This window comes from Bos indicus, chromosome 13 (assembly GCF_029378745.1).
Source record: "Bos indicus isolate NIAB-ARS_2022 breed Sahiwal x Tharparkar chromosome 13, NIAB-ARS_B.indTharparkar_mat_pri_1.0, whole genome shotgun sequence".
Lineage (NCBI taxonomy): Eukaryota > Metazoa > Chordata > Mammalia > Artiodactyla > Bovidae > Bos > Bos indicus.
In genome coordinates, this window is record NC_091772.1 from 60,815,995 (window position 1) to 60,829,034 (window position 13,040).

A 13,040-nucleotide genomic window follows, 5' to 3' on the forward strand; every position below is an offset into this window, starting at 1 on the left:
TGACTTTTTTGGGACCCCATGGACTATAGCCCACCAGACTCCTCTGTCCTTCAGATTTCCCAGGCAAGAATACTGGAGTGGGTTTCCATTTCCTTCTCCAGGGGATCTTCCTGACCCAGGAATCGAATCCACATCTCCTGCATTGGCAAGTGTTTTGTTTTTTTTTCCCCAACCACTGATCCACCAGGGAAGCCCTGGAATTGAGCTTTACTGGATGGGTAAGACATTATGGGAAACTGAAATAACATCAATTCATCTAGTCAAGCCTAAACGCAATCTTTCTCTTAGAGAATTTTCTGAAAGTTTCATACATTAAAAAAATTATTCCCTGGTGGTCCAATGGTTAAGAACCCACCTGCCAATGCAGGGGACACGGGTTTGATCCCGGCTCCAGGAAGATTCCACATAAACCATGGGGCAACTAAGCTTGTGTGCTGCAACTACTGAGCCTGTGCCCTATGGTCCTTGTGCCAAAACTACTGAAGCCGTCACGCTCTAAAGCCTGTGCTCCACAACGAGAGAAGCCATCACAATGTGAATCCTGTGCACCGCAACTAGAAAGCATCACCCCTCACCGCAACTAGAAAAAGCCTGCAAGCAGCAATGAAGACCCAGCACAGCCAAAAACAAAGGAATGAATAAAATTATTATTGCACATGCTTGTGTTTCCCTGAATTCGTTAATGATTCAACTTTCCAGATGAATTACCTTTGTGAGTGAAAGGTGGTACCAGTTGGATGGGACATTGGAAGAGAAGGAATGAACTAGGACTGACCCACACAAACCAAGATGTGTAGCCAACCCACTTCGACCCAAGTGGGCTGATGGCCCAGGTGGAGAAATCACTGTTCTTGTTCTCTGGCAGCTCATATCCTGAGGAAGGGGGAGTAAATGTGATGTGATGAAACATTTGGTGACTGTGAACTCCATATTTGGGAATGAAAGTGGGGGTGGACTTGAATTTCATCTTCTTCCATGTGGGTTAAAATGAGAGCTCAGAATGCTCATAGCATCCAAAGCCGTGTCTCATCTTGAAAGACTCTCTGTGGTTGTGTGACACAGATCACTGGACAAAGAAATTCTGCTGCCTAGTTGTCTTGGGAGGTCTGTAAACATGAAGCTGTTTCTGATCCTCATTATCCTGCTGTTTGAGGTATCTGAAGGTAACTTGTCCAAATGCACCATGAAATTCGAGGAAATATTACTATTCACAGGACTAAGGGCAGGGCCTTCAAGATAGTTGATATCTTGCTGAGATCATCTAAAGGACCCACTGCCCTGGGTGCCTGACTTGAGTCTGTCTTAGAAGACAGGTTCCAGGAAGGTAAGAAATTGGGGCTGAACTCTCAGAAGTCCTCTCCTTCCATCATCTAGCATTACCTTTACAATGGTGAACAGTTTTCACCCAGGAATCTGGCCATCTCTTTTTCCATTTAAATTCATTTTCAGCCTATATTACAACAGTAATGTGAACAGTAGAAGCTGTGGAGTCCTGTAGATGTGAGGTTAAAATACATCTTCCTCATTGCCTAGTTGTATGACATGAGCTAATTATTCCCTTTGGAAATCAGTTTTCTCATCTATCACGTAAGGATAATGACTCAGTTCCACAATGATTGTACTTATGCAAGATTACATGAGTTTACTGAAGTGCAGCACCGAAGTCATGGTGGGGGCTCTGACCATGAGAATTCTCTTCCTTGTTGTAGGAAGGTAGGTTGTCTCTTTGTGGCCCTATAAATGTCCTTTTAACCTTCAAAGATGATCCTGGTTGTGGAATTTAGAATATGGAGAATCGTATCTTTGTTTTCATCTTTATAAGGGCAAAGAAAGAATTGGAAAAGGAGCTTTATAACCTCCGTGCAATACTCTGAATAGGTGACAATTTGAATGTGTGGGAAAACAGGCAAACATGGAATTGAGTTTGATCTGTGGACAACATATTTATCTGAGATCAAAAGGAGGATGGGAAGAGAGACAGCAAGAGTGAGCAAGCAAGAGAGAGAAAGAGAGAGAGAAGGAGAAGAGAGTGGATAGGAGGAGCCAAGTTGTGAAAAGAATGAAGGAAGGAGTTTTCAATAGCAATATGCTGAGACCCATGAAGTATCAGTCAAGGGAGACTTCTGCTGCCCATATCAATGAGTGTGAAACGTAACGACACTGTTAACTTTAAAAGTTCTATCTGTGATGTTCTTTTAAAGGTTAGTTTGACTCTGAATTGTGCCCTGGTGACAAGTTGATACTATCTAGGGCTGACGGGGTGCTGACTCTGAACGTTGGCTAGGAACCTGGGATTTTACATGTCTGAATTTGGGATGAGTGTCAAGGAGGAGACTCTGAGTTTTCTCTCATCATAAGGTTCACTTTGGGACCACAGGAGGCCATAGCTTGTGGGGAACCACATAACTCTTCTTCTCTGCCTCAGGAACTAATCTGGTTCATTGCTGTTTCCTGTGCACAGACTCAGCGCGGTCCAGAAAATGCTTTAGTACCATAGCAGGTTACTGCAAGAAGAAATGCATGTTGGGGGAAATATATGACAAACCATGTACAAAAGGAAAACTATGTTGCATCAATGAAAGCAAAAAGAAAACACATCAGCAAGCCGTACAACAACCTGAACCTGCAAGCAAGCCTGATCTGAAGCTGGACTATGTTATCTTACCCACTGTCACACTTGGCACAATTCCACAATAAACCAAGTGCTGTTCCACTGGTCTCCTCTCTTCTTCTTAAATCAAAAGGGCCACCTAATCCGATGGGGAGGGGCAAGAAATTGATGTACTTCTTTTGTGAACTTGATTTTCCACGTAATAAAGTCTTATACTTTCCCCTGGATTTATTTGTTCATGTATTCGCTCATTTCTTTCAACCCTCCAAACTTAAATGAATATTTTTCATGTTTTGGGCCTTATGCTAGCAACGTGGCTGATACAGATATGAAGTGAAGATATTGGTAGAAGTGGCAGTTAGTCCCTCCATTTTCTATGTGAGGTAGTATTTCATAGCATTTCGAGTATTACTGCTCTTTTTAATGAAATTTCTTAGGTCTAAACAGATCTGAATGTCTTAACTTTGTGTGTTTGGGAATGAATACTGAGTTTGACTAGCAACCAAAAATTTATTAGGAAAAGGCAAGACGTTTGAATATTTTCACAAATAGTTTTTGGGGCAGGAGTAATGGGCAGTGATAACAGCTAATGATAATTCCAATACACCATCTGAAGCTCGTTTAATGTTCATGTTCCATCTCCCTTTTTAGTAGCAATTTGAACATCCAGTTGACACAACTGGGAAAATATTACTCTTAGGATCTCTGAAAGAATTTCATAGTCTGTTAGTTTCCATAGTGTGAAATTTATAAACTTTTAGCTATTTGGATGAATGACGTCTGCAGTTCTAATGGAAAATACTGTGACTATAGTTGACAGTACTGTACTGTATAATTGAAGTTTGCTGACAGTGGAACATGTATTCTCACCAAAACAAACAAAAGAACATGAAGGTGATGGATATATTAACTAACTAGGCAGGAGATTCTTTTCATAAGGTGTACATATATCAAATCATCACAATGTATACTTTAAATGTCTTGCAATTTTATGTCAATTATACCTCAATAAAGCTGAAATTAAAAACTTTTAAAAAGGAGTGAAATTTAAAGCCTTATAAATTGAGAAGGACATATTTAAAAAGCTCTTCATGAACTAGGTAAAATTTTTAGTAAGTCATGCTTTCTAAATGAACAGAACTGAACCTTTTGTGGTGACATCCATTGATGTTGCTTGGTTGAAGTATTAGTCATAAGTAGCTTTCATGAAGCTAACATTTACTCATCTTGGATAAAGAAATCAATGAGCCTTATCTCTCCATGTGCGTGCATGCTAAGTCACTTCAGTCGTGTCCAACTCTTTGCAACTCAATGGAATCTTCTGTCCATGGGATTCTCCAGGCAAGAAGGATGGAGTGAGTTTCTGTGCCCTCCTCCAGGTGATCTTCTTGATCCAGGGATTGAACCTGTGTCTCTTATGAGTCCTGTACTGGCAGGTGGGTTTTGTTTTGTTTTGTTTTTTAGCCACTAGTGCCCCCCGTATACTGTCACTCTGCTTATTTAACTTACATGCAGAGTTCATCATGTGAAATGCCAAGCTGGATGAATTAAGATTGCCGGAAGAAATATCAACAAACTCAGATATGCAGATGATACCACCCTACTGGCACAAAGCAAAGAGGAACTGAAGAACCTCCTCATGAAACCAAAAGAGGAGAGTGAAAAAGCTGGCTTAAAACTCAACGTTCAAAAGACTAAGGTCATGACATCTGGTCACATCACTTCATGGCAAATAGATGGGGGAAAATGGAAACAGTGACAGATTTTATTTCCTTGGGTTCCAAAGTCACTGCAGATGGTGATTGCTGCCATGAAATTAAAAGATGCTTGCTCCTTGGAAGAAAAGCTATGACAAACCTAGATGGTGTGTTCAAAAGCAGAGACAGCACTTTGCTGACAAATGTCCATATGGTCAAAGCTATGGTCTTTCCAGTAGTCATGTACAGATGTGAGAGTTGGACCAGAAAGAAGGTTGAGTTGCTGAAGAATTGATGCTTTTGAACTGTGGTGTTGGAGAAGACTCTTGAGAGTCCCTTGGACAGCAAGGAAATCAAACCAGTCACTCCTAAAGGAAATCAACTCTGACTATTCATTAGAAGGACTGATGCTGAAGCTGAAGCTCCAGTACTTTGTGTGATCCTATGGACTGTAGCCTCCTAGGCTCCTCTGTCCATGGGATTCTCCAGGCAAGAATACTGGAGTGGGTTGCCATGTCCTCCTCCAGGGGATCTTCTCAACCCAGGGATCGACCTGGGTCTCCTGCATTGCAGGCAGATACTTTACCATCTGAGCCAGTAGGGAAGCCATACTTAACATTTACCTACCTGTTAGAAAATATGGATGTGCATTTATTGTAATGTTATACAAGTATGCAGTATACTATTGTATAGGTACAATATCACACAGGTCTTTACAACTGATTCATATTATTCAACTGAAACTTTATGCCTATTGTTTAGTAACTCATTTACCCTCTCCTCAGCTCTTTTTAGGGCTTCCCTAGTAGCTCAGCTGGTAAAGAATCCACCTGTAATGTGGGAGACCTGGGTTCGATCCCTGGGTTGGGAAGATTCCCTGGAGGAGGACATGGCAACTCATCCAGTATTCTTGCCTGGAGAATCCCCCTGGACAGAGGAGCCTGGCGAGCTACAGTCCATGAAGTCACAAAGAGTTGGACAAGACTGAGTGACTAAGCATAGCACAAAGCAGTATTACTGTATTTGTCATTACAATTAATTGAGAAAATTTCATGGTCAGTATTTGTCCCTATGCTGTGCTATGCTATGCTAAGTCACTTCAGTCGTGTCCGACTCTGTGTGACCCCATAGACGGCAGCCCACCAGGCTCCCCCGTCCCTGGGATTCTCCAGGCAAGAACACTGGAGTGGGTTGCCATTTCCTTCTCCAATGCATGAAAGTGAAAAGTGAAAGTGAAGTCGCCCAGTTGTGCCCGACTCTCAGCAACCCCACGGACTGCAGCCTACCAGGCTCCTCCGTCCATGGGATTTTCCAGGCAAGAGTACTGGAGTGGGGTGCCATTGCCTTCTCCATTTGTCCCTATAGTCTTTATGTAATCTAGGTTCTATTTATGTACTCTTATCTAAGAAAAGTGAGAAGGTTTTTAATATAATAATAAACATATACTATCTGCTACAAATTTGGATATTGTTAGTGCTTTGTAGAGAGGGGAATTATAGCTTTAAAATTCTCATGTATGGAATGAAGAAAGACTAAAAATAAAAGAGATAAACACTCATCTAACAATGTTAGGGAAAAAGGGCATATTAAAATTAAAAAAGTAGAAATAAGACATTGTATTTCACACAGGTAAAATGTAGTGAGGTGGATGAACCTAGAGTCTCTTATACAAAGTGAAGAAGTCAGAAAGAGAAAAACAAGTATCATCTATTAATGTATATATACGGAATCTAGAAAAATAGTGCTGATGAACCTAGTAGAGCATGGACTTGTGGACACAGAGGGGTGAGGTGAAGGTAAGATTAACTCAGGAAGTAGCATTGACATGTACACTGTCATGTGTAAAGTAGATAGATGGTGGGAAGTTGTTATGAAACATAGGGAGCCCAGCCTGGCGCTCTGTGACGACCGGGACGGGTGGGATGAGGGGAGGGGAGGGAGGGTCAAGACGGAGGGATTTTATACCTATATATACACATGTATAATTATGACTGATTTGTGTTGCTTTATGGCAGAAGCAAACACAGTATTTTAAAACAATTTTACACCAAATAAAAAATAAAAAACAGGTGATTTTATTGCGTGTGAAGTTGTTTGAAAAACAAGTGAAAGTAAGAACATAAGTAAAGACTTTGAAGAAGTGGAAACTCAACTAAAGTTAATGAAGAGCATTTGTTTAATAAGTGAACAGTGAGACGTGAGAAAAGCAAAGACATAAACAAAGGTCACACAGCAGACGTCAACCAGAATGTATCTTACAGATGTGAAAAAGACGAAGAAAACATTGCAAGTTGTTTTAGGCAAATACATTTGAAAATCTTAAAAACCAGGAAAAACAACAAAGCAAAAATACAAAAGCTGACTGAAAGAAATAGAAAATGGGAATTATCCTTTAAGTCATCAAGAAACAACCTATAATTTATACACTTCCTATACAGAGTTGAATCTTAGTTGATTCTATGAAATTATGAGAGGCCCTTAGACAAGTAGGAAAAGAGAGACTACTGTCAGATTGATTTTGTGTTTAGTGTTTTAATTGAAATACACTTGTAATTTTAGACCAACTTTCTATTTATAGAAAATTAATGCAAAGACAGTATAGGGTTTTCCCTGTTGTTAGCATCTTACACACCCCTGATGCATTTGTCACAGTTAAGTACATTGACTAAGCTCTGTTCTTATAACTTCAATAGTTTTTCTTTAACATTTTTTTCTTGTTTTAGGAGACCACACAGGATATCACATTACCTTTAGTTGTCTGTCTCCTTGATCCTCCTCTGATCTGTTACAGTTTCTCAGAAATTTTTTGTTTTTGATGAATTTCACAAGACAGCAAAGGTGAAAGCCTTTTTCATCACATCATATGTTCACGCTGTCATGCTTTTCCCATAAAACCTACAGCGTGATTTCATTAGGTTTACCCACTGTAAAGTGACTTTTTGCTGCTTTTCATTCTCTACACTTTGGAAGCAACTCACTAAAAACAGCCCATATTCAAGGGAGAGGGAGGTGAAGCTCCACCTCCTCAGGGAGGAAGTATTTATATTAATTACTTGGAATTCTTCTGTACAGAAAAATCTGTTTCTTCTCGTCTATTTATTCATACCAGTGTGAACTCATGGATGTTAACTTCTGCATTGTATTTATAATCCAATGTTATGTTATTTATTTTATTACTCAAATTGTCCCAATTTTGGTCATTTAAAACTCTTTCAAAGTGACTCTATGTCCCATTTACATGCCTCATCCTTCTGATTTTTATAGCATGTCCTTACTTTCTGGCACTACAAAATACTTTGGGGGCATCTTGTATACTCTGTGCTCCAGTCCTAGAATAGGAGAGAAGAGAATAATTGAGAGAACATATACCACAGATTCATGATGGATATTACAGCGGTGAAATAAGAAACAAAACTGGAAAATAGTGTGGAAAGGAGTTGGAAAGGAAATTTTTTGTGTTCAATTCAGTTCAGTCGCTCAGTCATGTCCGACTCTTTGTGACCCTGTGAACCACAGCACACCAGGCTTCCCTATCCATCACCAACTGCTGGAGTCTACCCAAACCCATGTCCATCGAGTCAGTGATGCCATTCAACCATCTCATCCTCTGTCGTCCCCTTCTCCTGCCCTCAATCTTTCCCAGCATCAGGGTCTTTTTAAATGAGTCAGCCCTTCACATCAGATGGCCAGAGTATTGGAGTTTCAGCATCAACATCAGTCCTTCCAATGAACACCCAGGACTGATCTCCTTTAGGATGGACTGGTTGGGTCTCCTTGCAGTCCAAAGGATTCTCAAGAGTCTTCTCCAATACCACAGTTCAAAAGCATCAATTCTTTGGCTCTCAGCTTCCTTTATAGTCCAACTCTCTCATCCATACATAACTACTCGTGTTACTCTTATCCAAAATGTATATCTTTAAGAATTAGGTGGAATGTATAAATGGATTGTCATTATGTCATTTTGCATATCGAGACAGCGGTAGGTCTCATACAACAGTGCAATTCAGACCAGTTCCTAGGTCCTTTACATTTCCTCCAAACTCATTAAGGGCCCCAGTCACAGAAAGGATGCATTACTAGTGGTAACACATTAAACAACGACAACAACAAAGAAAATAAAATCTTTAGTCTTGCAGTTACGTACTTGTGTCTGTCTCCTCCTTATATAGTGAGCTCCATAATAGTGGAATCTTGCTCATTTCCATCTTCCCAGTTCATTGCTTTTACACACTAAAGAAACTAGACGTACCCATAGTTCAACTTTGGGTACTCTATTCTTAAACCAAACAAAGTGCACGTATATTCTCCTAAAATGTCCTGTCCTTTCTAATTTCCTTCTATTTGTTGATTTCATGTTGTTCACTCAAATTACCTTCTTTACTAACACTCAGATGTTGAAATCCTACATATTTCACAAGGCACCACTTTAATCCTAAATTCACTCACCAATTCTCTTGAATACTCAGCTTCATATTTCTTCTCCTGAATTACATGTCTACTTGTCTCCTTCCAGTCTTCCATGTTATAGATTTTTTAGTGTATCCATTATATCTCCCTTTCAAGGGTAGGTTCTCTGTTGCCCTTATCAATTCATAATTTGATATATTGAGTTTTTAATCTCTGGTTAAAGAACAATGAGTCAGAAAACTGGCAATGAGCTTTATTAGACTGTTTTTTAAGGTCATTATGGGGATCTAGGAACAAGAAAGGAGAGGATGTGGACAACTGCATCTTAGATCAATGGAATAGGTTGAGAAACGAACAGGAAATTGTGTTTGATTTATGTAGGCTTTCTGTGGGAGTGTGTAGAATTCTGTTCAATTAAATAATCTTGAGAAAAAGTAAGTGCCAATGTCCTTAGCTTTGGACGAGGTGGTCTGGTGATTTTTTTACGTTCTTCCAGTTCCACAATACTGATGCAACAATATCTTCCATTTTCACATAGTACTTCACGTACTTCTGTTGTTCTGCATATTTTCCTGCAGTATCCGTGTATATGTTGATTCCAGCATCTCTTAAGTTGTTCGGTTACTGTGCACATTAAGAACAATAGGCCAAGGTCAGAGTTTGAGACAAAAGGCAATTTTGGTCATGGGGAAGACAGGGGATGTTTGTAAGGATAAGGTATATGGGAGACTCACAGAGCATATATCAGTAATGTCCCACAGATATTACCCTCCAAGAGGGTGAACCTTAATGTTTATGTCTAGCTGATCACTCATATTTTGTTCCTCTAGATTTCAGGGCTTCCACCCAACATCTGATGGACTTCACCAAGAGCAGTGGGTCTCATTTACAGAAATAAAGAAGTGGAATCCTTGAGTTCAGGCCATGGAACTATGCTATGCTCCATTTGAGAACCTCAGTAAATCTGCCTCTATTTGAATGCTTCTAAAGTACTACTTCCTGGAGGAGGAAATGGCAACCCACTCCAATATGCTTGCCTGGAGAATCCCATGGACAGAGGAACCTGGCAAGCTGCAGTCCATAAGAAGAGTCTGACATGACTGAAGTGACTTAACAGTAACATAGCAGTGTACCGCTTCTTTACCACTGCTCAGAATACAATCATTTCTTACTATGTATTTATGTCTGACTCAGACTCTGCTCTTGGTTCATACTTGCTACAATGATAAAGAATGACTTTTTTTGGTCCAGTCACATGTTTTCCCCCCTCAACATTCTTCCTCCCCTGTTGCTTCTCAGTATTGTACATTTTTATCAATGCATATCTTCCTTTGGCTTCTACGTCATCACAATAATTTTAGATTTGTTTTATTCCTCCATGACTCCCCATTTTCTTTCTAATTCCAGAGGAAGGAATTCCTCCAGACCTTTGCTCACCATGATATGTCTTCTATCCTTCAGTGATCCTAAATATTTTCAATAATCTAAGAGTTTAGGATGTTCATATTTTGGCTTCAGGGCTTGTCCTATCCTCTGGGTACTAACCCCAGAGAATGAAGGCTGAGAACAAAGATGCTGCCTCCAAAACCAAGTTCTAGAGTTCCTTTGACTGTTAGAAATTTAAGGGGCTAGAAGTAGGCCATTCTTACTCTATGCTGCTGCTGCTGCTGCTGCTGCTAAGTCGCTTCAGTCGTGTCCGACTCTGTGCGACCCCAGAGACGGCAGCCCACCAGGCTCCCCCATCCCTGGGATTCTCCAGGCAAGAATACTGGAGTGGGTTGCCATTTCCTTCTCCAATGCATAAAAGTGAAAAGTGAAAGTGAAGTCGCTCAGTCGAGTCCAACTCTTAGTGACTCCATGGACTGCAGCCTACCAGGCTCCTCTGTCCATGGGATTTTCCAGGCAAGCGTACGGGAGTGGGGTGCCATTGCCTTCTCCATTCTTACTCTGTAATAACAAGCAAATACAAGAGATCTGGTTGTGAAAGAGGAAAGGAAGCTAATTTTTAAATTTTTAAATTTTAAATTTAATAAAAGCATATGCCAAGCCTTATGCTGGATGTTTTATCACTTAATAAATTCCCCATGAACCAAAGGGCTTCCCTGGTAGCTCAGTCGGTAAAGAGCCTGCCTGCAATGCAGGAGACCTGAGTTTGATCCCTGGGTCAGGGAGATCTTCCAGAAGAGGAAATGGCAACCTACTCTAGTATTCTTGCCTGGAGAATCCCAAGGACAGAAGAGCCTGGTGGGCTATAGTCCATGGGGGTCTGAGAGACTAAACCTACCTACCATGAACGAGGTGTCATTATCTCCACAAATGGGGAAACTAAGGCTCTGTGAGTCTTCACCTTTTATCCAAAGTTGATAAAGTAGTAGATGTTGAAGGCATGTTTCTTAAGACGGAATCCAAAGTTTCTTCTTCTTCCACTATTCACACACGCTAGTATAATGTTGATAGATTAAAATATATGTATACAGTATCAGAGTGGAAGAAAATAAGGCTGGGTGCTAGAATAAAAACTCTGTATCCTAAGAAATAAGGGTATTCCCAGTTATTGGTCTTATGTCTTTCTGTAGTGAGTCTTTCTCAGAGGAAATTATGATCTCTTTTTAGCTCTATGAATACTCCTTTTAAGAATAGTACCATAGTAGAAGCACTCAGGAAGAGGGAATTTTTGATGATATTTGATAGACTTCAGCCATTCCTAGGGCCTTATCTTTTCCTACTGTGAGTTATAAAATTTCAAGAACTCAAGTTCTTGAAAGTACTCTATCCATTATTGATTTGAGTGAGCCCCTGGAAAGCAGCTACGCTCACCACTATACCACCAATGTGGTTTGAGTGAGCCCCTGAAAATCTCTGGATTACCTGTGAACTTCTGGAACAGCAGAATTGCAATGATCAGGAGGAGCCTCATGGCCAAGCTTCCAGAGGAAGTGACAACCAGGTCTCTTGGTCCACTATGTCACCTTCCTCAGAGACTTAGATTCTTATACAATGAACCAGAACAGATGGTATGATATGAAGTGTGCCCCCAAATTTCTGAATTGCGGATTTTGCAACATGTGGGCAGACACAGGAAATTTGGTTACTCACTTAACCCACACATGGGATTCAGAGAAACAGTGTGTTCCATCTCATCACACCTGATGCCATTCTGTAGGCTGTAGACTGCTGGTGAGAAAAGTCTGTGCTTTCTCTACTTTGGCTGTCTGCCTAGATAGACAGGTAGACCTATACTTACTTCTAAGAATGAATAAAGACATAAAATAAATGAAGCCTATTCTGTTGACTGCATTCATCTAAGTCTCTGACTATTGTGTCTAACACTTTAGCCAGTCCAAATGGTAGCCAATTTTTATCCCTATATCCTAGCTAAATTTAGTTACTCACAGACAAGCAATATGGGCTTCCCAGGTGGCTCAATGATAAAGAATCCACCTGCCAACGCAGATGCAGGAGATGCGGGTTTGATCCCTGGGTCAGGAAGATCCCCTGGAGCAGGAAATGGTAACCCATTGCAGTAATTTTGCCTGGAAAAATCCCATGGACAGAGAGCTGTAGCCTGGAGGGCTACAGTCCATGCTGTCACAAAGAGTCGGACACAATTTAGCGACAGAACATGCAGCATGACAAGCAATATACAATGATGGAAGAAAAAAAAGAATGACTACAATAAAATTTTCATTTAGGAACAGTAAAAATGGGGAGAAAATACAGAGATAACATAGCATAATGAATATATCATCTTGATGGACCATAATGGCAAAAGTTTCGTTCCTGCAAGTGTAGAGAATTCTTTAGTTAGTTTCTATCTTTCTGTTCTATTTTCTGGGGAGACTTCCCTGTCCATTGATCTCTGTGGAGGTATCTTGGAGGAGGTTGGGAGAGAATTCTTCTGGGGATTGTTCTACTTTAACAACACATTTCTTATTAATGCAGGTTTAGGAAACTATGTGAATGATTTTGTTATTCAGGCTTTGACTTCTATGACATTAAAACTCTTAGGAAAGATTAGCAGAAAGTTAACAGACTTTCCTTTCAATTGCTTTCAGTCATTTTCATGTCTAAGACCAACTCAGAAATCTTTTTGAATCATGGCAGCTCATTTTAGATCCCAATCAGGACACTAATATCATCTATGGAATAAGCTTTTGGAGATTATACTGTTTCTACCACCCCTAACAGTTTCTCACTCTGGCTCTGGCTGTGAGCAGATACAATATAATAGCTTCTGGACAGTGTAGATGAACTAGCTGAGATTGATTACCATTAATTTAAGCAGTTTCAACACATTCTTCTGTGTAATACCCCCAACAACACTT

The 13,040-nt window shown here is 40.3% G+C and overlaps 1 protein-coding gene across 1 annotated transcript; it reads right to left on the minus strand.

The window, feature by feature from the left end:
• Positions 1-8,272: 8,272 nt before the first annotated feature.
• LOC109567672 (beta-defensin 127-like) lies at positions 8,273-9,869 on the minus strand. Its single transcript, XM_070800654.1, has one exon. It carries the CDS (start codon positions 9,347-9,349, stop codon positions 9,089-9,091), a length of 261 nt encoding a protein of 86 aa, XP_070656755.1. The 5' UTR covers positions 9,350-9,869; the 3' UTR covers positions 8,273-9,088.
• Between the last annotated feature and the right edge of the window lie 3,171 nt (positions 9,870-13,040).